The sequence below is a fragment of the Poecilia formosa genome, unplaced genomic scaffold, assembly GCF_000485575.1.
Source record: "Poecilia formosa unplaced genomic scaffold, Poecilia_formosa-5.1.2 Scaffold344, whole genome shotgun sequence".
NCBI classification, from domain to species: Eukaryota; Metazoa; Chordata; class Actinopteri; order Cyprinodontiformes; family Poeciliidae; genus Poecilia; species Poecilia formosa.
The window spans coordinates 149,360-176,432 of record NW_006800283.1 but is presented as its reverse complement, the minus strand read 5'-3'; the positions used below and the strand labels follow the sequence as shown (position 1 = coordinate 176,432).

The 27,073-nt window shown below is 39.1% G+C and overlaps 1 protein-coding gene and 1 long non-coding RNA gene across 25 annotated transcripts in view; one reads left to right on the top strand and one right to left on the bottom strand.

Moving 5' to 3' along the window:
- Positions 1-27,073, bottom strand: part of cacna1ab (calcium channel, voltage-dependent, P/Q type, alpha 1A subunit, b) — a 138,958-nt gene that overhangs the window by 71,997 nt on the left and 39,888 nt on the right. For all 23 annotated transcript variants that reach the window (XM_016661809.1, XM_016661807.1, XM_016661815.1 and 20 more), the window contains 11 exons: positions 26,768-26,873; positions 25,844-25,983; positions 7,851-7,942; positions 7,340-7,492; positions 5,706-5,893; positions 3,597-3,700; positions 3,361-3,476; positions 3,229-3,273; positions 2,880-2,972; positions 1,662-1,859; positions 931-1,043 (listed from right to left, as the gene is read on the bottom strand). In XM_016661809.1, the coding sequence (XP_016517295.1) occupies positions 931-1,043; positions 1,662-1,859; positions 2,880-2,972; positions 3,229-3,273; positions 3,361-3,476; positions 3,597-3,700; positions 5,706-5,893; positions 7,340-7,492; positions 7,851-7,942; positions 25,844-25,983; positions 26,768-26,873 (1,348 nt within the window). The remainder of the gene's footprint in view (positions 1-930; positions 1,044-1,661; positions 1,860-2,879; positions 2,973-3,228; positions 3,274-3,360; positions 3,477-3,596; positions 3,701-5,705; positions 5,894-7,339; positions 7,493-7,850; positions 7,943-25,843; positions 25,984-26,767; positions 26,874-27,073) is intronic.
- The window catches only part of LOC107833206 (uncharacterized), a 29,785-nt gene continuing 10,205 nt past the window's right edge, over positions 7,494-27,073 (top strand). The window contains exons 1-2 of one of the 2 annotated variants that reach the window (XR_001658919.1): positions 7,494-7,578; positions 10,016-10,065. This is a non-coding gene — a long non-coding RNA (uncharacterized LOC107833206). Of the gene's footprint in view, positions 7,579-8,938; positions 10,066-16,913; positions 18,468-27,073 lie in introns of those variants that run through there. The other variant, XR_001658918.1, reaches the window with a different exon arrangement.

Sequence of the window (27,073 nt, the reverse complement as noted above, 5' to 3'; positions counted from 1 at the left end):
TATATATATATATATATTTCAGCCAATTTAATTGAAAAGTACAGTAAGTTGATTCTTAAGTATGGCAAAAAGTAAGTAAAAAAAGATTAAATATGGTACTTTCACAGTGACATTTATGCACTGTTTTATTTATTTGTATAGTAAACATGAACTGATAAAAATTCACCGCTCCAAGTGGCAAAATATTATTTAAAAAAAACTCAGAAAGTAGAGTCAGTTCACCCATAAATACAGAATTAAATAAAATAAAACACAATGTATTACTTATTTATTAAGTTAATAAATGTTCAAGTGACAAAACATTCATTACCTGACTTAACTAGGAAGTAGACCCTTAAGTATATAGTGACAAATAAAACCAGACAGGATTTTATTTGGATTACTGTTGAGGTTTTATTTTTATCCCACATTTAAGGATCAACTCACCATCTAGCAATAAACATTCAATGACCTACAGGCGGTCAAATATTTGTGAACTGAAACGATATGAGGGTTGGGTTTCACTGTTTCAGTTTAAGCATTTATCATTCGGTGCTGAGTGAGTCTCAAACAGCGCAGAACAGGACAGAATGAGAAGGAGACGTCATTCTTGGTTCATTGGTGTGAGATTTAAGTCACTGTTGTGTCAAATATATGCCACCTTACAGTGGGTAGGTTAGTGTTTCTTGAAAGAGCCTGCAATTTTTTTTTTATTTTTAAATACAAAACTCACAAGCAAGACGAGTAAAATAGGCTACATTTGACTGAAAACACACTGGTGACGTGTTTTGAAGCACCGGTTGGAGCTAAATATGAACAAACTTAAGCCTGATCCATTCAAAAGATACAAGCCGTTACAAGAAGCGAATGTGTGTGTGTGTGGGGGTGTGAGTGTGTGTGTGCGTGTGTGTGTGTGTGCGCGTGTGTGCATGTGTACGTCGGGGTACTCACTACACAGTCGAAGCAGTTAAATGAGGAGTGGAAGTAGGGCTGGATGCCCAGGCCGTACATTTTGATCAGCATTTCAAACATGAACAAACCGAGGAAGATGAACTCTGCATAGACTGAAGGAGGAGAGAAGAACAGGAGAGGAAGTGAGGAAGGTGTGATTTTTGTCGAGGAAAGGAAAACAAATGTAGAAAAAGGAGGAAAAAAAGGTCAAACAGGGAGTGGAGGCAGCAGCAGACGGAGACAAATGTAAGGAAAACGGAGAGAAAGTGCAAATAAAAGCAGAGGTTGGGATGAATACAGTCAGAAAGCAGCGTGCATGAGTATTCGACAAAGACTAATATGAGTAGAAGTCAATAGTGGCGTGAGTGGAAGAGTATATGACAGCGTAGTGATAAAAGGACTCCACCAGGAACTCCAGCTTCATATGCTAATGGTGTTGGATAGCAGCCAGAGACAACGAGGTGATTCTGCTGAATGCGTCTCGCATGTCAGTACCAACAAAACCGTAGCGCAACTGAACAGTAAATAATCTGGATTATTCACCAGATCAGGCAAACGATGTAAGCAAAAAGTTAGAAAAAATCTATAAAAGCACAATGAGAGTGAAAAGTATCTCAAACCGCAAGTTAAAGACTGAATTACCGTTGAGTGTTGCAGTGCTGAGAAAAGCAGCTGTGTGCTTTGTGACCAAAGTGTGATAGCTGGAGAAAAGTTATTGTTTGTTTACTCACAGAGAAAGTCGGAAAGAAAGTCTGGCTGGTTGTAATGCACCACGGCCACGCAGATGGTGTTGAGGCCCACCAGGCAGAGGACGGTCCAGTAGAAGGCCTGCGTCTTCACCATCTTCCGGATGAAGAACCGCATCCGTCGCTCTTTCTTACTGTAATTCGTCCCGTCCTTACCGCTCTTTATGCTGGAGCGAGCAAATCCTATGGGCAAGAAGGGCAACTCAGCGGGGCTGGTGTGTGAAAAGTCACACAGTCAACAAACTGACAGCAATAATTTGGGTTATGTAGCCTGTCATCAGAAAACAAAATGGGAGTTCATTTTTCAGTCATAGTGTCACCATGTTATTTATTCATGGTGAAATGAGCAACATTTCACCATGAATGAATGTGAACGAATGTTACTCATTGACATTAACTAAAACTACACATTTATACTTTAGCTTTCAACTATAAATGTCACAGTTTAAATATTTAACTATGCTGTTAAATATTTAGCTTACAAACTATATATTAAGGTTCAAACTAAATATTTAGCTTAGAATAAAATATTATAGACTAAATATTTAGCTTGCAAGCTACATATTTTGGCCTCAAGCTAAGTATTTAGCTTGTTAATTAACTAAACATTGAGCTTCTGACTAAGCTAGCTAACCTAGCTGCACTGAGCTAGCTCAAGCTAAACATAAAGAGAAGCACTGAAATAAATATTTAGATTAGCGCTAAATATATTTAGCCGCACACTAAGTATTTACTTTGAGGACAAATATGTACCTTGCTAACAAACCAAATGTTTAATTTTCAACTAGAAAATTTAGTTTGAGGTCAAATATTTAGCTTGAAGCTGTATATTTAGCTTGTTAGCTAAATATTTACCTTAGCTTGAAGCTAAATACATAGCTTCTTAATAGTGTTTTTACTTTGAAACTGTGACATTTATAAATAGGGCTAACTTTACAAACGGCAACCCATAAACTCATCATCAACAGTTTATGAAACACCAAGTGCCTCTCCACTGTATGTGTTCATAAATGTTCAATAAAAAATAAGTATTAAAAAAAAAACATCAGGTGCATCATTCACAAAAGATAACAAAAAACTACTTTAAACTTTCACAAACGCTTCTTTTCTCCATCAAAGCTTTTTAAATTCTGTTAAAGCATCACAACTAAAATGATTAATAAAGTTATGAAATGTGTACTAACATTGTTCCATTTTCCTTACCTACTGCATCTCCTATGTTGTCCTCTCCTTCCTCTTGATTCAACAGCTCTGTTTTATTATTTCTGGTTTTGATGGTCGGCCTTCGTCTCGAACCTAGTGAGACACAGGAAAGGAAGGCTGGTTATTCATCCCTCTATTTTCTGAAATGTCAGTCTCACTCCCACAGTCTGTCGCTTGTTGACGTACACGTGCTACATTTATTCACTTGTCTCCACATTTAAATAACGAGTCAGAACTCCAACAAAACGACACATTTTGATGCCGTGGTTATTCTAAATTGCTATAATCTGACAAAGCTCTGGAGGAGCAAAAAGACTCTTAAAAATAACAAAAAAGGACAATCAGTTACCATCAAAGTTCCCCGTGGCGTCTTCCTCAGCCAGAATCACCTCCTCTGCAAAAAGTGAAGGAGTAGCAGATGTAAATCCAGCAGCCGGAGCTGTGCGTATGAATGAAACGTTGTCCATCAGCATGAACTGACCCGCTTTGCAGATCCACTCCAAGTATCCGTTGAGCTCTCGCTCGATCTGCTGCTGCCGCCTCAGCTTGAGGAACTCGCTCCTGTTCTCCACCCGTTCCCTCTCTTTGGCAAATTCACTGCGGGGAACATTTTACGTCATGTTCTCTCTTGCTCATCACAAAGTACACAGAAGCATCGTGGAAAGGAAATGTGGAAGTTGCTCGAAGAGCTACAGGTTGAAAGAGCTCAGGCCATACCCTGAAAGTACACCCAGCACCAGGTTGAGCATGAAGAAGGAGCCGATGATGATGAGGGGGATGTAGTACATCCAGTTCCACATGCTGCCATCCACATCGTTGCTCTACGAGAGAAAAGCCACATGAAGGATTCAGCAATTTCAGGTTTCACATGGGGCATGAAACTTGGTGTGTAATCTCAAAGCTTTCCTCTGGAACAAAAACTCTAGTGGCTTTCTTTGGTTTGACATGATCAGTATGAGCCAATAGGTTTAAATGCATGTGGCCCCATTTTGCTCCGCTCCTATCAATCACACATCCCAGATGATTCTCCCTTTACTCATCCGGCGGTTACAACAAGAGACAAACTGGAGCTGGAAGATGTTAAACAAAAGCATAGCACAGGAGAATGACACTAGTAAGCATTTTAAACTGGAAGCTTATTAGCAATCGTATGTTGCGTTTACATGGGAAGTTGGGTTCGGACAAAATGTCTCGGCTTTGGTTTGGATTGTTTAGGTCTGATGTCAAGTAGAGATGGAAAATTTCATGGGCTTCCTATCAACCATCAAATATTTTCAATATTTCTAGTTTTGGTCGTTTTGTCCTCAACTTTCTTTAGGCGCCGTTTGTCAACGAATGTTTTGAGCCAACCATGCATCATTTTCTACACACCAGGGGGCGCTTCAATCCAGCTTTTGAAACCGTTTGTTTCCCTTTTCACAACGTTTACCGACAGAAGGTTTCCCTCAACTTTCGCTTTTTGAGAGGGGTCATAGTCCGTCTTATTTTACAAGAATCAACTCCTTCCTCACTGTAATCAAAACCCTTCGAAAAATAGAAATATAACAAAGTTTGCACAGCGTAAAAAGCAATAAATTACATTTTACAACAGATGTCAGATGTGTTGATTTTGCATATACGTCGTTTTTTTTTTTTTTTAAAAAGTACAAATAAACCTGAAAGCAGGTGCTCTCTTTTAATTTAGAAAAAAAAAACACAGTGTTTGTCCAGTGTCGTGTTGCAGCAAATTTTTCACTTGCATTCATTTGTTGTACCGAGTTGCTCATCGTGAACGCAAACACAATGACTTACATTTGCCTCCACCACTAAACAAACTCAACTGACAATCCAAAAAAAAATGACCTTAATGGCGATATCGTTTTTCCTCTTTTTTTTTTTTTTTTTTTTTTTTTAAATGAAACTCCCTGCATGGATCTGTCATCTGCTGGTGTGTTTGTGTGCATGTGTCAGGTTCATCTTTATCCAGATGGCACAATGCAGGCTGCCACATGGCTATTAAACTTTCATCGGTTCCCTCCTGACTGCATGCGTGAGTGTGGAAGTCAGGCTTCATCCATCAGAAAAGATGTTAAATATAGACGGACCAGAATAGGGACCTGAAGAAAGGGAGGTGAGGAAGGGGGGCGAGGGATGGTCTCTAACAGCAAGAAAAGGGCAGATGAGAAGAGGTCGAGCTGACGAAAACGAGGAAAGATGGGGAAATACATTTTGGATAAAGTCTTTAAGCACGATCTTAATTTACTTTTTCATTTAGACATAAGAAATCCTATTTTCACATATCTTTGAGATTCCGTCCAAATATCACCAGATTCTGTTTTAATGACGGATATTGCTGTGATACCACTGCAAATACTGATAAGAACATTTAAGATCTTTTCCAGGAAAAATGTGAAACTAAAACTTACTTTATGAGTCAAAATTGTCGTTTTTCCAATTTTATTTGACTTTTTTTTTCAGGATTCTGCGTATATAACATGTCTACATTATCTAAAACAAGTAAATAGTTTGTTTTGAGTGTTTAGGCTTTGATGTTGTTAATTTTCCAAAGTACATTCTGTTCTTAGTCCACAAATGATGTGTAGAGGAGATGTAGTGGTCAAAAAATGTTAAGTACTTTGTCAAAGCTAAAGAATTTGAGAAAAACAGATCAGAATAGTTTTAGAAAGACATCATAAATTGTTGGTCTATTTATTTCCCAGAATCTTGGAAGTAGTTCAAAAATATGCAGAGCGGCTGGTTGGAAATAAAACCTTCAGGGCTTGTTTAAAATTTATGTGCATTTCTTTGTTTAAAGAAAAGTTTAGCTCAGTTGTTTTTTAGACATACAAAGTAGAGCATCTCTGTCCATCCTTCCATAGTGATGCACTGGAAGACTGTCAGAATAGCGAACAGGATGTTGTCAAACTGAGTGATGCCGTAGTTTGGTCCGATCCAGCCGGGTTCACACGATGAGTCGTTGGGGCACAATCTGGAGGGTGGTTTGAGACCACATGGCCGAGAATCCACATCCTCCCCTGGGTAGAGAGGGACGAAAGACAAACAATGTTACCTTCAGTTGTTATGAAAACGGCATATATGCCAAATGCAACTCAAAAGAAATTTAACTTTGTAACTCATCGCCTTGAAATTGGGCCTCTGTCTCTTTAAACCTCCTGCTCTTTCTGAAACTTCGCCTTCAGGAAGTTATCACAACATGGCTCCTTCAATTAACCCTTTAACAACGTCTTTACCAGCTGAGAAGTTGCTCCTATAATGAGCTCAGCAGATAACAGTTCCACCAAGTGATTGCTAATTGCTGCTGGCTAGTCTGAAGGTGCTGATATTACCATTTATTTCCTAATATAAATTATTTAAGTCTGACAAAAATGCAAAAAAAACAAAATATGTACGTAGGGGTTGGGTGGTCGAATACTTTTTACAGCATGTTGGACACTGCATAAAAAAAAAAAAAAACATTCCTACCACTATCTTTTTCACATTTTCTCAAGATGCAAACTCAAACATCAACATATTTCACTGGAATTTTATGTGTCAGACAAACACAAAGTAACACGATTGAAGAGTGCAAACAAAAAAGTGGCATGCAATTGTCAAAAACTGACTCGATAATTTGTTTTAGACCCTTTGCTTCAATTTCTTTAGATCTCATTTCACATAACAATTCCACTGAAAACATACTGAAGTTTGTAGTTGTAAAAAAAAGAAAGAAAGAAAGAAAGAAATGGGGAGAAAGCTTAAGATGTATGAATCAGTTTTACAAAGAACTAGCAAATAAGGTTCAAAGGAAATTAACCAACTGGTCTCTAGGTGTCTTCACATTGGACCAAATGTACAGTGTTTACATGTTTTTTTGATGACTGTATTATGATACTCAGAAGAGTTGCATAGAAAAGTTTGCATTAATCTTCTGTTGATTTACTGCCCCCTTGTGGCAGGATTTAAGTTAGGTTTTGTTTTCGTTAAAAGTCACTGACCAGCGTTTCTGCCTACAGCGTGGCAGAGGGACAGTGTTTCCACCATATTGTTTGAGCCTTGACGTATCTTTGTTCGGAAGTAGCCGTATGCTATTGTCCTAGAATGTTTGACATAAAATAATTAAGTTTATCTGCTGTTTCTAATGTTTTTGTGTTAGCGTAGCCGCGTTCAATGTGTCCTAACACATTCGCAGCCATCCGTGTAAAATTTCTAATAGTATACGGAAATGGCTTAAATCCGCAACATGCTCATTTGACGCGCTTCACACCGTTTTCTTTTATTTATATGTTTATTTTTGGACCAAATATGTATTTAAGATGTTCAAAATGTTCGTCTTTTTTTACATGAAAGCTCAGAACACAATCAGCGCCTTAAGTTTTTTGTTTGTTTGTTTGTTTTAGCCATCTGTCTTGCATAGTCCAGTACGCCTGCGAGGACAGAACAATGATGGATACGGTTACTTCTCATTTTCACTTCCTGCTTACTTGTAACGGGATCGATACAGGTTTTATGGAATTTCCCCATGTAGAACTCCAAGCCGATGATGGCGAACATAAGGATAGCCACGAACAACAGCAAGCCGATCTGAAGCAGGGGGATCATGGCCTTCATTATGGACTTGAGCACCACCTGCAGGCCTGGATGACAGTGAGAAATACTCAGAAGAAGTTTGGAACAAAAACACCAAGAGGAAGTTCAAATAGGGGAAAACCTTTGCAGTGAGGTAAGGCATATTACTCCATTTTATCAATTCTCCAACGTATCCAGTGTTTAAATCTCTACGTATTGACTGTTGACTAAAGATGGGGTTAAAGCTGAGCCAAGAAAATGCCACTAAAGTGCCTAAATCCTTGTAACCTCAGCTGTAAAGGTAATAGTTAACTAAATGTTGGCAGCTTATGCATAATCAGGTCAACGGAAATGGAAATGTCCTTTTTTGGATGTTGGTTTAATTTTTTTTATGTTAGAAATAAAAATAAATCAGTCACAACTCACTGGGAATTCCAGACACCAGTTTTAGCGGCCGCAGCACTCTGACAGCTCGGAGCGTCCTCAGATCAAGCTGAGACCCCACAGACGACAGAATTCTGCACAAACACAAGAAAAAAGTGAGAGCGGTACTTTGTCAGTGGTTCTGTTGGTTCACCGGGTACAACTGCAAGTTTTTTTCCATACGACTGACTTGCAACATTCCTCGTCTTCATGACGACTGGTATTAGTCTTTGCAATTCAGTCACTTGAGCGTTCAGATTCATTCCTGTTCCAGTCTTTCAGGAAAACTTAGGTTCTTGGAAACGGGAAAATGTGATCTTTAGATAACACTTCTGCAAAGAGATCTCTACTGGAATTTTGGAATTAAGCGGAGCAATTTTTTGTTTTTCCAGTTTGGAGGTCACACACAAAGTTTGAAGATGACTAAAAACGGCACTTTAGCCTTCGTTTTTCAAAATGTTTGCTTTGTACCATTTCTGATCCGTCTTGTTTTTGATGGTTGTACTCATTTAAAATCTATTTTGTTCCTTTTTTGCCATTTCCCTCCAGATATGATTATCCATTTAATTTTACTTTACTAGTCAACACAAGTTTATTCGTGCCGCACATTTTAACAACAAAGCACTGAAATGTGCAACATTTCACATTTCAGCACTTTAAAACAGAAGAAACAACCAATCAGAGCCAGGAAGTGGTTTCTTATTGCTGTCAATCAGGCCTGTATATGAGCCGCTCAACCCTCCTCCTTCCTCTCTGCTACGCTACAGTTTCTTCCAGACAGCAGAGCCTGCCATGAATGCTAAGGCTAGTTAGCATGGCCACTGATGGAGGCAGATAAACTGTAAGTTGTTTCTTCGCCATTGTCAGATTTAGCAGCACGTACATGAGAGTGATTGACAGCGCCAAGACTCTCCGTCTGGCTTTGATTGGTTGTTTCTGACTGGAAGTGGTGCATTTCTAGGAGGAGGTGAAAGAGCTTTATTCCCCCCCCCACATATTTTTCGTATTATACTAAACTGTCTCAACATAGTGACGGTTTTAACAAATATGTAAAAACACTTTAAATAAATAAATAAATAAAAGTTACATAATGCAGCTTCAGCTTTATTTGAATATCATAAAGAACTTCCTGTTATAGGACAAGACAAATGACTCATTCCATGGATTATTGAACACAGTTTCAAGGCAAAAATGGTTAATAAAGTGGTCTTTTATTAATTACTTGTTAAATGGTTAATAAAAGCCAATTTAACTGTATTTTGTAGTGCAGAATGTTTAAAATGTTTCAATTTTAAACATCAAGATTGCAAAAAATAAAAAATAAAAATGTCAGTTTGAGCCCAACAAGAATAAAATAATTTAAGTGCCACATTTTCAAGATGAAGGCATCTTCAGACATTGCTTCATACAAAATAATCAGTATTTTGGGTTTTTAAAGAAACCTTTCTTAACTGTATATTCTCTTGTCCTGACTTTTATGCCATTTTTTTTTTTATTATTTAAATTTTTTACATTTCCCTGTGATTTCCACCCCGACTCTTTCCAGGTTTGTTGCTAATTCCAGTAAGAGGTCATTTATTTAGAGACACAGCATTGGCAGCTGAGCCACTCATTTCCTCAATGGATTTTTAACAGCCTCAGTTAAAGGCCACGCTGCGAGCCTCAACAGCCCAGACCTGAGCAAAACAACCAGAATGCATTGCTCCGACATGACACCGGGGTTATTCACATTTTCTGAAGCAGCTTCGAGGTCTGTGTTTGAGGGGGAAATTCAAAGACAACTTGGATCAAGCGACGTCGGTTTCATTGGATTATTAGTTTTCCAATATTTTCTATTCTTTTTACCCACATTTCAGTGTTTTTTTTTGGGGGGGGGTTTATGCCGTATCTCTCAAATTAGGGTCCATGCAAAGCCTGCATGTGCAGCAACCGTTCCCTGCTGCCAGATGACTCAGTTCTTCAAGAAGCAGTTGTCCCTAGCAACAGCCGAGCCAGCCCGCAGTACATGCCGGTGGCCAGTAGATGGAGCAGAGAGCATGCCAGGGAAAAAGTGGGAATAGAAATGTTTACGGAGAACTTCCACAAATAATAAAGGAAAGTACATACGTTTTTGGAGGAAGTGTGAGGAAAAATGTAATGAATGGAAGATTAACACAATGTTTTCTCAGGTATAGTTGAAAGAACACAAAGCAGAGATAACGAGTGAAGACTTATGATTGTAAGTATCACCATAATGATCTATATTTGATTTATTGTTGTGCTCTTTTCTGCTTGAAGCTGTCAGGAGTCTGAAGGAGAAATGATTGAACAAGCAGAGAAACATCATTAATCCAAACTACTCCGCTCACAAACAGATGTGTAATGTCGACTATTGAGTTTCTACATCAGTGACAATGTAATGAATGAACTGGTTTGTGCTGCGAGATAAAGTGATTTGGTGATTCTGTGAGGTGCAACAGTAACAGCTTGTATACAAAAACTCTTCGATTGGAGACGTAATCAGCAGAAATCAAACCGCAAACTGAGTGCTATTGGTTTGGCAACAACAACAACGCAAATGTTGGGCAAGAAAACCTACAGAGAATCCTACTTCTGCGTAATAAACTCCAAGAAAAAGGCAATGAATGGACAGCAATAAAAGGAACAGAACAAATATTTACCGACAAGTGAACACTTGAGGAATCCACTGGAAATCATTAGCAATTTTATCAAAACTTTGTTCGACAGTGGCTACTCTCTTATACAACAAGTGCGAAGTGATGTCTTTCTTCTTATTCATCTTTTTTTCTTTTTTTTTTTTACCGGTTTCATCGGCTGATGTAGCCTGTGGTTTCACTTTTCTGTACTGTATGTAGCTCTGCTGTGTTTTAATTTAATCTTTCTATTATGATCATTTCTATCGTTACGTCTCACCTTTTGAAGGACTTTGAGTTATGTTCATGTTTTAAACATGATTTAAAACAAAAATTTAACTGAATTAAATGCATACAATCAATAACCGATAATAGCAGCAAGATAAGAATAGATATTTAAAATGCCACTATATATTTTCTTTGTGTGTAGCTGTTAGAGGAAAAAAAAAAGAATAAGACAAAAATCAGCAGTCTTACAAAAGTCACGTTTTAGAATATATTTATCAGTGTAGGTGAGGTTTCTGAAATAAGTTTTTAGTTTCCCTATATATATCACTGCCAACTTAAATAAAACAATCAGCTATTGCTTAAAAGCACAAGATAAAATTGTAAATCAAATTTTTAAAAAAACCAGTTGGTACTTCGCCATGACGGTTTGGTAACACTGTCCATCAATTACACTGTTTTTACACGTCTTCAACAGCTAAAAACAAAACAGTATCTTAAACTCTTATTTTGTCCACTTTATTAAAATCTAAAGCTTTTTCCTCACTGACCTAAGCTATACTGAGCATGCTGTGGAGACAGATGGCTGCATGTTTCCTCCTGTCAGGAGCTGGCATGTATCTCTCTCTCTCTTTTAAAGGCGTGCTTCAAAATGGGCTTAAAAATAATCATTCAAATCCATTTTTTTTTGTAACAGAGAATATATAAACACAGAATATCACAGAGGAGCTCCGTCCCCTTAAAGACTGCGCCAGAGAGTCCTTAATGAAATACCAATTGTGAAGAAAGAAAGGCGGCATCCCCTTAAGAGACGGAGAGCGTGAAAAAGAGTGAGCAGATTGAAAGGGAGCGATAGTCCTGTGTGTCAAAAGTGTTAGATCCAACTGCTGAGAAGGAGAGACAGTGCGGCTCGTAAGAGAAGCCGAAGCAGGCAAACAGAGACTCCAGAGATGAAATGAGGCCGGGTTTTCTCTGCAGTGGGGAAAGGTGTTTGGATGGTGATGACAGAGGCTCACGCTGCAGGGAAACAACAAACTGTTAACCCCGTAAAGCAGCACAAGCCCTGATGAAACCGCAGCGCAGCGTGTTGACCAGCCGTGAGTTTTCCACATGTGTAAAACGTGGCTTTAAGAAGAGCCACGGTTCACCAGCGACACTTTCTGATTAGAGGAAATCCAGGTTAGCACCGAGCTAACGCTGCCCCCATGAACTCACATTCAAACTGATTAAAAGATGGAGGGATGTTGAAAGTCTGTTTTGACTAAGTCAGTATTTATTTATGTTTTTTACGTTAGGTTTTTAAAAACCTTTTTTTTCAGGTGTTCTACACTGAGAAAATTTAAAAATCTTGTTATTTTTAATACATGGTTACTGTAATAACCATAAAAAACAGGCCTTGGGTATGAATGTGCTCACCACGGCAACCCTTTAAAGATTTAGCAGGGATATAAAAAAATGGATGGATGGATAGACTCCAACAAAATAAGACGTTAGTCAATGCTTCTGTAAAATACAAAAAAAAAAAGATAGTTAACCATCTCTAATTTGCTTTTCCTAAAATTAAATGTTACTGATAAAAATCTCACATCTGTGAAGCTCTCAAATGTCACAGAAAGAAAACTGAACAAACATTTCATCCCAGAAACCAAAGGTGCCCGACGTAGTCACTTCAACATGGCCAGTCTTTGTTTTCCATCATACACTACGCTAATTTGTACGTTTTGTTTTGTGTGTGAGTTTACGCCTTCTGTGACTTTTCAACGATGCAGCACGCCATCGTTGAATTAACAACTTGCCTCTGAATCAAAGGTAAAGAGCCTACAGAGGAGATGTCTGATGTCCCTATCACATTATCAAAATAATCAATATCTCAACATAACTGATACTAGAAAAATAATTCATTCAAAGACTCATTTACATCAAAATCGACACAAACTGACAAATTTGCCCAAGTAGTCCGATTTCCTCCAGCAGCAATCCTGCAATAACAGACACTGTGAGTGCAGCCAGAAAAAAAAAAAAACATTTAAAAATGCATATGCCAGCCATGCTAACAACGAAGCATTTTCCCCTATGAGACAGACAGATGTTCAGGAAAAAAGTTAACGCTGAAGGTCGCCAAATGCTAGCTGTGCTAAAGCTAGAAGCTAATGCTACAACACTGATGTTTGACTTAAAAAGGCCAGTAAAGCGGTAAACCTCACAGTCAACATAAGCTAACGCTATCTGTGTAAAAATTAGCATCACAGAATGGCCCAGTGAAGGTAAGGTAATTTTATTCATACATCATATTTTCAGCAACAAGGCAGTTCAAAGTGAAGATTTTCCTTAATATCAACTTAAGGTTTGAAATTTTAGCATCATGACAACCAGAGGTTTGAGACTGAGAGAGGTTTATTAATATAGCTGATGGGAGGTGCACATAGAAATGATTGCATTAATGACACAGTAAGGCCTTTGTGACGCCACTTATTCAAAACACCGGGTCCGGTTCTGATCCGCAGCGTCTCCATCCTGATGAAGAGCCACGTCTGATGATGACAATGGAGAGCCCTGATGAAGATCAGAGGTCACCTGCTCCCTTCACTTTGGCCAGTCTCTCCTTGTTCACAGCATTGCCATGGCAACCGGCGATTCCTCTCTTTTTGCAGAGTCTCCACGGTTACCGATCTGCTCTCATTCACAAGCGTTGCCTAGGAAACGCTACCCCTGCTCATTGATGGAATCTCGGCATTGCCGCAGCAACGGGGATAGGAAGTGGGTCTCCTGGCAATTGATTTTTTTTAACCCATCAAAACCCCCTGCATATCCCACCCACAAACACACGCACGGACACGCGCGCACACACACACGCACTCACACACCTCCCTTACTTCACCCTCTCACACCCTGTTCTGACAGCAGCTCTGGTGCATTCTGGAAAATATACCTTCTGCACACATAAGCACAACTTGTCCCACTTGCAGACATCAGCCAAGCTGTTTAAGAGCAATGTTACGCCACACACAGACACACATTCACACACACGTTTGATCAGATATGGCAGAGTTGGATGCAGCAGACAAGATTTGTTGTGCTTCTGTAAGATCCACGCAAATGTTTCTCTTATACGCACAGATATGAATTGTATGTCGGAACTGGAATATTATTCGACTGATCAAACCTCAACACTAGTCATTTTAAAGTTTTCTCTTTTTTTTTTTTCCAAATATTGCAAAAATCCCAATGATAATACAGGACGACAATTACACCAAACAAAAATATGAAAAGCACAGGACAGTCATGAAAACATAACATTATTCCAGTGTTAGTGTCTGAGAACATGCAAAGGTAAGTAAAAGCACAAAATTTTACCCAAGAATTTTTGGTCTAGTTTCTAGTGCAAATGTCTTTGTACACTTGAAATAACACAAAAACAACTTACAAGTAACTCTTCAGCATGAAATAGGATGTTGTTTAAAGTCAATAATCCCTTAATATTGATGGAAAAAGTACTAGTTATAAGTGAAATAATCTGCCAGTGGAACAAGACATATATACTTATAATGTGGGAAAAATGTGTTGTTCTACTGGCAGATTATTTCACTTACAACTGGAACTTTTTCCCTTAAGGAATTACTGACTTAAAACAAGATCCGATAGAGTGCTGGAAAGTTTTTTTTTCCTTTTCTTTTTTGCTTATTTCAAGTGTATTAAGACATTTGCAACTAGACCAAACTAAACTAGACCAAAAAAAAAAAAAAAACTTGGTAAGATTTTGTGTTTTTGCAGTGTGTGCATGTGTGAGTGCGACTGGGTGAATGTGGCTCTATTGTAAAGCACTTTGAATGGTCAGTACAACTAGAAAGGCGCTATATAAACATACATATATATTCGGTCCATTTACTATTTATTTGTTTGGTAATTTGTTGAAGCTGGCAAAGCCTGAGAACACCATGCCAACTGTAAAGTGCAGAGGTGAAGTATCAGGCTGTTGGAGTGTTTTACGGCAGGATGGACCAGTCCACTGCACACAGAGGACACTGTCCAGAGAAACGGACCTTACATGGAAATTCTGACACGTCGATTCAAGCTTCCAGACAGGGAGGCAACGCCAGACACAAATGAGGCTTCCGAATGATGATGACCCTGAGCATGCCGCCGAATTAGTTACAAAGAGACTTAAGAGCAACAAAGTGAATGTTTTGGATCGGCCACTTGAAAAGCCCCGGCGCTGTTGAACCCGTACGAGAGCTAAAACCGTGCGAAAAGCAGGGCGGCCTAGAAATCTGACTGCACCAGTTCTGTCAGGAGGAATGGGACAGAACTCTGAGCAAGTTTTATGAAAAGATTGTACCCGTAGTTATGGCTACATGTGTTTTCAAACAGCGCACATGAAACACTGAGCTTCAAATGAATGTTATTTTAAATCTTAGAAACGTGAAAACCCCACATTTACTTTTCTTTGTTCAGATGACAGAAAAGGTTGTGGCACGACTTCGTGAATCATCACTTAATGCTGCAGAAAACAGCCATGTTGATCTTATTAGGCGCTGTGTGTGGTGGTGAGGGTGGTGCTGTGTGACTGTGTCTTATCTTTTCTCTGTCAGCACTATTAGCAAAAAAAAAAAAAAACAGCACAAATGCACCGACGACATGCATGCGCATACATGCGTGCACATGGGCGATGTGTGTATCATGTGGAAGTTGTGTGGGAGAGCCATGTGTCACCACAGTGTGAGCTCCTGTCCAGTCACCGTCTCCCACTGAGTCCTCAATATTCGACTCCCTCGCCAGCACGCGCTTTACGCTTCACATGCACGCACGAGGCAGAATTAGACCACAGACGATGGAAATTAAACACATAAGTTGGAGGATTTCAACAGCGTGTCTCGGGATGCAATCGGTAAATAACAATGGTTGAAATTCAAGAAAAATCTCCGTCACCAACTGAGAAAGTCTCCTTTTTGGCGAAACCTTTCTCCATATGTTCTATGCTGTAGCTATAGTCACTATAAATGAGCTACTTTAAAAAAAAATCTTATCAATGGACACTTTGGAGCCTTAATGCTTATTATATACACCGATCAGACATTATGATCGTCACAAGTAAGGTTAATGACAGAGCCAACCTCTGCATCATTGCACCTGAGTGGAATACATCAGGCAGCAAATGAACACTCTGTCCTCAAGAGTAACGACTGGAGCAAGTTTGACACGGCCCAAAGCGTGGTTGTTAGATGAGTGGGTCAGAAAAATGGGACTTTACTTTTTCATCTTTGGTCCTCTTTGCTTTGTTGCAAAAGAAAATTGTTCTGGAACAGTTTGAGGAGCACGACAACTTTGAGGTTTTGACTTGGTCTCCAAATGTCATACATTTCAATCCAGGGAAGCATCTGGGAACGTGAATATAAAACAAGATAAAAACCTAAAACAATTTGGGCCGGTATTGATATCCGACCAAGCAAATACCACATGGGCAAAACCCCGCCCCTTCTTTTCCTGAAACACACACATAAATGGCAACAAGGTGTGCATAGAGATCGGTTATTAAAGTTGTTCGGACGACACCAACATATTGTGCATCGCTAGTTGCTAATATCTTTGTTTACGATACGGCAAAAATTTATTTTTGACACAATCTTGAACATGGAATCACCTAATAAATGAAATTTAACTATCGAGTGTAATTCGATTTAAATAAAATGTACTATATGTACACTGCAAAAACACAAAATCTTAAGTATTTTTTGTTTACTTTCTAGTGCAAATATACTGATACACTTGAAAAAAAAAACCCACAATGAACTTTTCAGCAAAGTATAGGAGTTTGCTTTAAGTCAATAATTCTTAAATATTGACAAACATTGACTTAAGACAAGCTCTTAAAAAGTGTTGAAAAGTTATTTTTAAGTTAGTTTTGTCCTTTTTTTTTCCAAGCATACAAATGTATTTGTACTAAAACCAAAAAGACAAAAATACTTGGTAAGGTTTCGTGGTTTTGCAGTGCGCTCTGTTAGAGTAAATCTGCACTCGCTGTCCTTTTCAACACAACATGTTGCAGTGCTTAAAATCTTTGAAATGTGTTGAGACCTGTGGATTCACAACTATGATTAAATAAACTAAGCCCACATAGTGAAATGCGGATGAGACGACTGGTTAAAACTGGATTCTGTGCCATGTGAATGTCGTCGATAAAGACATTTTCCGACTGTTCTGCTCGTTCTAGGCCTTGGCCAGGAAGTCCGAACCATTTCCCAGTGGAAGGACTCGTTCATCAGAAGCGAGGGGAACTGGGACCGGCCCAGGAACAAGAGACTTGTACACCTTCTGCCGTCGAGTCCCAATCCTTGACGCTGCATTTTGCTTCTTGTTTCATTTCACTCCGCAGTTTTTTTTTTTTTCCCCCGGTTGCTGAAGCTTGGCAGAAGAAAGACAGAAGCACTCACTCACTTGAACATGTCCTCCTTCCTCCCTTCCTCTGTCTTTCCCTCAGTCTATTTTCTTGCCCGCATAATATTGCTGATCTCAGCAGAGCGCAAACACTCAGCTGATGGACTCTTTCACTACCCCCACCACAACTACACACAAAGTTTAACCCGCCCCCATTTATTTATTTTTTTGTTGTTTCTTTCCCTCCCTCCTCATCCTTTATGTACCTTGATGCTGTGCAGAACTGGAAGAGAATTCCTGTATGCTGGTAAACAAGCTACTGGATAATATTGGTGCACATAACATTGAAATCTCTGCTTCGACAGTCATTCCTCTGACAACTAATTGTACAGAAATGTGTGTTTTCTCTCACGTATTGCTAAGACAACGACACTTTCCGTGTCTTTAATCCTTTTTCATTTTCATCTCCCTGATTTTCTCTCTCTCTCGGTCAAACCAACCGAACGGCCCACCTGTCCCTCGTTTTTCTGCCAGAGCGGCGCCAGGAATTCACAAGGACACCAAGTCTGGACTTTTCTGTCTGCCACAAGCCTTTTCTACCAAAGACGCGTGGGTTGGTGTCGCCGTGCGTGTCATTTTAAATGGTTAAAAGTGCGTACAGCATGTGTTTCCTACCGTCTGCAGAAGTTCAAGATTAAATTTTCCAAACATTATTTGACCCAATGACATTATAATGTTGTGCTATAACTTATTATTCGACATCCTCCCATAGTCCCAAAACATGGATGCCAGGTTAGTTGGTCTCCAAACTGTCTTTATGTATTAATGTGTGTATGTGAGTGTGTGGTTTTGTGCATCTATGTAATCGTCCCGTGACCCTAAAAGGTTAACTGGGTAGACAATGGATAGATGGATATAATTCTTTAGGAGCTGCTACTTTAGAGCTGTAATATTACATCATGTATATAATAATGATTGTATATTATTGTATTGCCTTTGGATCAGTCTTGACATAAATGATGGTAATGCTCGTAAAGTTGCTTTACTCAAGTACTGCACATTATTTCTTTAAAGTCGGATGTTAGCAAGTAACTTGTGTAAAAGTCACAAAACGACTGATCTATTGAATTCAATGCGGTTCCACTTATCTGTATTAAGGTACACGAAAGTTTTTGATCAATGCGAATCATCGATACTAAAATTTTCCCTGATTTTGTCACAACTCATCAAAGTTCTTTCAATGAGACTTCAGAGAAACTTCAATGTTGATGAGATTTTTTTCTGTCGCCTCGCTCCAAGAGTAAAACTAAGTGCCCTTTGCTCACAAGAAAGATAAATTCAGGTATTTAGAAATAGTTAGAGGAAAAATAAAGTTGTCATTTTGAAACTATTTGGAGGCCACTTATAAATCTTATTGATGTCATCTACTTTTTAAAGCAGCCGACTGCAGTTTGCTACCTGAGCAGACAGCCCAACTAATTAACCAGCTGATACCATCTTATCAGAGTTTATTTCTGCATAATCAATGTTTAATAAAAAGGTATAATTGCAAGTGGCAATTGAAAACTACTGGTAAATCTAATGGAGGTTTCTTCAGTATTTTTGCTCAAGTCTCTGCTTTAAAGACAACATGTTGCAGCTGACATTAAAACGTTGTGATAATCAGTGTTATATTATTTTAGCAGCAATTGAAATAATTGACTCTTACAATAGATAAGTGTCATTCTCTTAAAGAAAAACTGTAAAACGTTTGACGTTTTCTTTATCATGATTTGATAATCTCATGTCTAATGTTCATATACTCAAAGGAAGTCAGAATTAAGTCTGTCAAAATATTTCTTCTTACCTATTAAGGCAAGCAGCAAACGCTTTTTACCACAACCAACCAGCTGGCCTAACATTATTTGTCTGTAGGTGTGTGTTTCTGTCTGTGACTATTTCTGTTGACAAGGGTGTGTGGGTGAGCACAAAGCACCAAATGCTGAAGCAGGCTTTTAACAAAAAAAATGTGTTTTTTTGGGGGGGGGGTATTTTAAGTGGCATGCATTTTGTGATTCCTTGAAAATGTCAGGGTATTCGCTCAGCGGTGTTATCATCCTAAACCATTTTAAAGAAGGAAGTTCCATTTTAAACGCACCAAATTAAGTATACAACCAGCCTTACTGAGGCAACAGCATAAAATAAGAAAAAGATACAAAGGCACAAATGTAAAGACAATAGCTAAAGCACCTCATCCACAAACCAACTAATAACACAACAACAAAAACACTAAATATTTGAGTATGTTTACCAGAAACATGTCCAAAACTCAAACATTTACACTGGTTACCACAGTGAAATAAGTCAGACTTATCAAATAAGTTAACTTCACCTTAAGCTCAACTCATAAAGACTTATTTTTAATTTCAGTGACATTAATTAGTAAACCAATAAAGAAATGAAAAATATGACAGTTTACCAAAAGCTACAGAAAAAAAAATAGAAGTACTAACACAGGTAAGATAATGTTTAATTGCTATTGATGAAATGCTACATAAAGTCTTTCAACACCAGTACATGCTTATCCAGCCTTACAAACTATGCATCTAAATGCAGCAAATACCCCACAGGGCAATGAGCTGCAGGGTACAGGAGAATGTACAGCGGCGTCACGAGGCTGTAAATGACTGCAGAGCAATAATGATAATGGAAGTGATGGCAAAAGGACAACTTTCAACGAAGACATTCCTCTCTCTTCGTCTCTCTGCTTTGCTGTTGCCTGCTGAACTCACAGTATTTCTTCCAAATGACTCCATGCCCGCGTGAACATTTTAAAATGTCTGACTGCCTCTTGACAGCCAATATAAAAAGACATGACAAGCAGAAAAAAAAGCAGAACTCCTTGTTCTTTCACAATTGAGAGCTTTCCATCTTGTATTTGGCTATTTATTAAACCAGAATGGCTAGGGAGCAGCACGGCTGGGGAAAAAACAAGACAAAAAAAAAAAAAAAAACGGGTTCATGAAGTCCAGATTGAAATAATCTGGTCTTCTGATGACGCAAAGCCAAGGTGTGATTTGTCGTCCCTGCTGTGAGTCAGAGGTTCCTGTTTCCACCTGTTCTGGGGTCTGATGTCATTGAGTGTCCCGGCCAGACGCATCACTGTAGCCCACCCATAGCGTCAAATAAATTAGATGACCTCATTCTACTTTATTGTTATGTTGTTCTGCTTGGAGTAGCTTTACCATTGACAAACCTGCAGGAGGGAAAATATAAAATACCACTGACCCTAGAGGAGTTCTTTATTCTGCTATGATAACTTTTTATAAAATACAAAGAGAAATTAAATACTGTGATATGCAAAAAAAAAAAAAAAAAAAAAATTCTGTAAATGCTGATGCACCCTATGGGGACATTAGGGTGAAAAGGTCAGTCTAAAAATCACCGCTTAGCCTCACAGAAGACCTCAATCATCAAACACATGCTGGGCTCCATGTCCAGCAGTTTCATGGATCTTATACAGAAGAAGAGACAAAGACCATAATTAAGGTAATGCTAAACAGAAAGGAAACTGACAAGATGCATAGACACATCATTTTATGTAACCAAGCAAGATATACAGATTAAGTTGTGGACAGTACACACTAGCAGTGCTAGCTAGCCTAGCCAAGATGCTACAAGAGATAGCAGGCAGCAACGTTAGCTAGCATAGCAGTGCTAGCTATTCTCAAACCATTAATAACAATCTTATATGTAATGATATTCCAATGTTTTCTGCTTAAAAGCTATTATAAAATTACTGGTCATGAGAAAACATCTAATAGCTTGCTAGCAACCCTGCTGAGTTATGAGTATTGCGGTACATAAAAGTGAGTTTTCAGAGAACATATTTCTCTCAATGAGGAGGAATCCAAACTTTGAAAGTGCCACATTTTTTATTTTTCTTTATCTGTCTCATTTCAAAACCTGCTAATCTATCAAATTAAGCTAACGAAGAATTTGTAGCCAAAATAACCAGAGGAAACTGCGACTCCGGTGAATCTCGGCCATGTTATTGGTTGAAAAATAACATAGAAGTGATTCGAGGATCTGAACACATTTTGACTCCAAATAAAAATACTGGTCCTCTAAACCAACCGTAGTTGAAGATGTCACTTTATAGAGCGTTTTTTTTATGCTATGTTCAATTTGCTTTGTAAGTCGAAGGTCAGATCTTGGGATTACGTAACATTACATGGGTAATTTAATGTTCTGTTTGTTATTTGGGGAACCGATGCAATGTGTTCAGTGTGACGCTTACCAAGAATAAAAAGGTGTCGGCTGTACATACAGTACATAGCATTGATTTTAATGACTTTACAGACACTAATGTATAATGCAAGACTGTGCTTTAAAACATGCAGGAATTGAAGAACTGGTATTACTACTTAATAGACTTTATTAGTATTAAACTACTGCTAGTTACATTTGCAGTTCTGAAAATACATGTGAAAAGAACTGTGAATGTTTACTGCGCATATCGTTTCCCTGAGTAAATCGTTTAAAATTCACCTAAAATACACTTCATGGCTGAGAGATGACAGGTGCTTAAATTTGGACTACTTCTGGGTGAAAACCAGTAGGGGAGTAGTAGGGACATCTTTTGTGTTCTTGTATTGATCGACGGGGCCAGACTCTACAGTAAATGATTAAATTTCATTGTGATGTCACAGCATGGCAAATAAAAATCAATCCGCTGACGTTCCTGAATGCTAAATACTTTAGTCTCTCTGCCTCTGTGTCTCCCCATGTGCGCGCCTCCCCCCCCACCCCAAACTCTTGCTCTTATTCCATCCTCTCATTAATTCTTGTTTCCATCAAGTATCTCCCTCACCGGCGTCTTTGCCAAGAATGAAGTCAGCACACGTGCGCGCACGCAGACAAGTGCACACACTTCACAACGCTGTCAGAAGCCTGCAGAGTCACGACTCGTGCAGCACAAGCACATATTCTTCTAGAAACCAAGAGAGAAGAATTTACAAAAAAGAAAAAAAAAACAAGGAAAAAAGTGAGAAAAAGAGAGACTGACACTATTAACACTCAAATTTTAAACTAAATTAAAAATCTTAAGTCTTTGTTAAATGCCTCAAATGTTGCCACGTTTGTTGTTGGTGTGAAAGTGCTTTGCTGAGCTCTGATGAATTAGCTGTGCTTCCCGTTTACGGGAGCCGACGTGGTCCAACGTTTTCGATGTTTTCCTGCTGCAGCGCACGCAGCTTTTACATTGATTTTCACATTTTCTTACGTTACGATGATAAATTTAAACATATTTGGTGAAATCATTACATGAAGCATGAAAGAATGCACAAAAAAATTTGTTTTTATCTTAAAAACTTCAATGCAACAATTTGCTTTCAGAAGACTGTTCATTAAAAAAACAGGCTAACCTGTTTATAAATATTTTCAGGGTGTTCTCACACCTGATGGTTTGGTAGACTCGGTTCAAATGGGGACCAAATTTGCGACATTTGTTACATTTTCTGCTGGTGTGGTTCGCTTTCACACTGCGCTGTGTGAAACAAACAAAAACCCTGTGAAGAACCTGTTCCCCTCCTCGCCTGCGGTGGCGCTGCACCAAGAACTACTGAAGGAAACGACACAAAAACCTCTGAAGAAGACACTGAGCGGGACTTTCTTCTTCACAAAAGTAAGCAAAAATGGAGCGGTGTCAGATTTTAGTGTCTAAAGTCCTTCTCGTTTTGTGTGCTGTTCTGTGGAAAAGGGGCGGTGTACCCAAAACATCACCAATTAATGAAGTTGATATCCATTTTGTTTGTTTTTTTCTAAGCTTCCTTTTGTCACATGGTCTTTTTTTAATCATCCAATTCAGAGAATTTTTTTTTTTTTTTTTTTTTTTGAATCGTCTGCACATCGCTGCATGGTGGAGGGCTAACCTCCCAGCAGCCGGCTGGGAACGCAGCAAAGCAGCCGCACCGGCCAGCCATTTTCCTGTAAATGTTTCAAATATTGAGAGGAATACATCAAATGCAGAAACTCGGGCCTGAAGGGAGGAATCAGGGGCGAAAACACAGGAGCTCCTTCAGCGTGTATTTATACGCTCTTATGTGAATAATTCTACGAGTGAAAGCGGTGTGTGTGTGTGTGTGTGTGTGTGTGTGATGTCACCATAAAACTCGCAGTCTAGACGCCGAACGGTCGTCCTGTATGTACGCTTAAATGACTCTAAAGAAAGAGATGGGGTGTGTGTGTGTGTGTTGGTATCCACCATGAGACCCCGGCAGTGTGTGTTTTATAGGCTGCGCTGAGTGATTGATCATAGAGGGCTGACGAAAGCAGGTTACTGCAGCGTTTACACACACACATTCATTCCCTCTCTGCATTTTTCATTTCTCTCTCTCTCTCTCCCTTCCTTCTTTGTTCCATCCCCATCTTTGCTTTCCCTCCTCTCATCCCTCTTCCAAACCTCCCTCTCTCTCTCTCTCCCTCTCTCTGTTTTCCTCCATACATCACTCTCACTCTCTCCATCCCCACAGCCATCACTCTCGTCCTTCCTGCAGTCTCCAGCTTTGAACTGCTCCATGTCCTCTTCACACTGTCTATAAGGGGAAAAATAGAGCAAATACAGAAAATCTTGTATTTCCTCTCTCTCTCTTTCTGTCCTGTTATGCAGAGCCCAGGGGAACGGAGAGACGCTGTCACATGATTCCTTCCTCTACCTCCTCCTTGTTTTTTCTTCCCTCTGTTATCTAGCTGCAGTAGTACTCTACTGCTACTCTGGCAAGGGGCTTCGTTCGGTCCCAGAGGGCTTCCACTGCCTCTCTCTCTCCCCATATCGTGCAATATATACTCCATCCATCCATCCATCCATCCATCCTGTCAGAAAAAGAGCTGAGTTTTAGTGAATGTGAAGCTGCGCTCGTAAAAAGGGGCTCGCACCAAACTGTCCATCGACTCTTGCAGCGTCTTGCAGAAAACGCTCGCACCTCTTGAACTTTTCCACCCTTTTTTTTCACGTCACAAACACAAACTACGATAACAAAAGGAAGCAAGTGGAAGGAACGCAGTGGGATTTTCGGAACACGAAACAGGAAAGTATGAAACGCCTCTGTCAATACTTTGGAGAACCAACTTCTGTTCCAATTGCAGATGGAAATCTGGCTCAACGTCTACCGGCTGAAATTTGGACTATTCTTCTTCTTGCCAATTGGAACTAGGTATGGACTTTGACTTAGCTGTTCTGAGACTCGATGTAAAACCACTGGCTGTATATTATATTATTAGTATATTATCATCTTTTAGCCTTGCGATGGCTAAAAGATGCAAAAGAGCCATTTGATTGAGGTGTGTTGGAGAAGGGAGGCATCTATAACAGGGGCAGGATTCGATTTTTATCATCTCTGATCTATGCTGCTGCTAAGATGCAAACAAGTGGACCTTTCACCGCTTTCCTGGCTTTGACTTCAGGATATTAGAGTAAAAAACTCTGAAATGAATGACTCAGTTTTCAGATTTGCAAAGAAAAACCATAAAACAAAACAAACTATTTTCACTCCTCTGTATAATCACACAACATTTGTGCTGTCTATTCACAAAATCCAAGTAAAACACTTCAAAATTTGTGGTTGAAACTCAACAAAATGTGAAAAAAAATTAAAAGAATGAATACTTTTGCATGACATTTCAGCACACCTTTCAATACAGACTTTTACAGAAACAACAGCTTGAAAGGAAAGGAGCCCAAGGAAACAACAACTTATTAATCATCGTTTAATCCGACCGGACTCTACGGCCACACACACTCCAACGACAAAACGGAGCAATGTCCTGGACTCAGAAGGTTGCAGGTACGATGTCCACTTCTTCTAGTCACATGTCATTGTGCTCCTGTGCAAACTACATATTCAGTCCATTTACAGATTACACTAAGAAGTTAAAACCTGAAGTCATCGCTTGGGCATTTTATGAACGTCTTGACGGTCAGGATTTAAAGTGAACATCCAAAAAGGAAGGAAAGAAGGAAGAGGAAAAAGGGAAATGGAGGGAATCTTGCTTCCCGTCTGTCTGCCATCGCCATAACAACAAACCTGCTCCCCCCCTTTACTTGGAAAAAGTGACATTTCACTTTGCCCTGGTTGCTGCTCCCTGCAGGGAGGCTCTGATCCAGCCTCTCCATGAATGTGTGTGTGGGTGTGTGTGTGTGTGTGAGAGTTTGTGTCCTCATTAAAAGGAAGACAGCGACTGAGGGGGGAGTGGCCCCGATCACACACACACCTTGTCAAACAAGACCTCTGCTGTGGCTGCATTAGTCTGGTGATACCAGAGGAAGGAGAAAGTTCGTTCCTACAGGAGGTTCACACACACCAACCCAAACTGTAACGTCAAGAATACTTCATATGTTACATGAAAATATTCTATAAGTCAATTCATTACACGTGTTTGTGTTTGCCTACTTTTCTCTTTTTTTATTTTTGTGTATGTACTGAAAGTACCACTGCGTGTTTTGTATACATACATACTTATGGGTGCAATAAGGTTTAACGTTAATAGAAATAACAGTTTAATGCTCAAAACCTTAAAAAAAAAAAAAAAACTAATTTGGGAGATATAAAACATAAAGAAGCATTTCATTTTCCAAAAGGAGAGAGAATTTATGAACATTATGAGCAATAAAGAAACAACAGCAAACATGAAATCTTACAAAAAGGCTAAGCAAAAAATATATATATTTAAATAATCACTGAACAATTCATGCAAAGTAAAACTTCAGAGGTTTTGCTCCAGACTCACCCGGTGAGGACGACCACGAAGTCCATGACGTTCCAGCCGTTCCTCAGATAGGAGCCCTTATGTAACGCAAATCCCAAAGCCAGGATCTTGATTCCAGACTCGAAACAGAAGATGGCTATGAAGTAGGGCTCCGTCTCTTCCTGCAGGAGAGGATGATGGGAGGATGAAGGGAAAGGAGGATGAAATAACGTATGCAGTGTGGATGTAAAGGTGAGGAAGACGAGAGCTGTTTGATTTTGTTCGGACATATAGATTGGTTTTATTAAATGAGCTTGATCATTTCCATTCTGATTAATATTGGTTTTTGTAATCCATTTTATTCACTGCTGTGGTTGTTTTATTCCATTTTTTTCCTATCGTTTCCGGTTGTGGCGTTTTATTTTGGATATGAAAAATGCAGTGTGAAGTGTTCTGTACAAAATTAAAGTTTATTGGTCTTTGAGAGAGAGAAAACTTGCATTAAAAATGAACTCAAAACAACAATATTATCGTTTATTGCAATAACTGTTGGGATAATTTATTGTCCGGTAAATTTGATCGTAACAGGCCTAGTTTTGATTAGGACCAAGAAGGGAAAAATGATAGCCTTTGAACGTTAAATAGCTGCATCTCAAAAAAAGAAAACATTTTGTTTTAACATTTTTATACGTAAGCTGCAATATGTCAACAAAGCAAGCAAAAACTAACTTCAGATCTTCTGTAAAACGTTTGCAGTAGTAATATTTCCCATCTAATTCATATATAATCATCATTGTTTGTCGATGCTTTCTCGTGCGTTTTTCTGCTCTGGCAACCTTCTGAATATACCTGCATCTATTCTGTGTGTTCGTGTGTTTGCTGAGCTTTGAGTATAATCCCATCACTGCACACGTGTGTGCACAAGACGTGTGTGTGTGTCACAAGCGTGTGTCATTGTTGTTTTACCAGTCTTTCGGACAAAGGCGTCTTGTCGCCGTCAGGAAGGTGCTGTTCCAGAGCCAGGACAATGCAGTTTGCTATGATGGTGGTGAGGATCATCCATTCAAACGGAGTACAGCTGGAGTCAAGGGTCATTTCACCATGCAGAGACACACTTTCATACATATTCTCATCATTAGACACATTTTGACGTCGGAGGGATTCCCAGAAAATCTAAAAGTTTCATAATGTCTGTGAACACACCGTATCTAACCGAGAACTGCAAAAAAACAAAACAAAAAAAAAACAGTCTTTGGCGTGGAAATGGTTTCA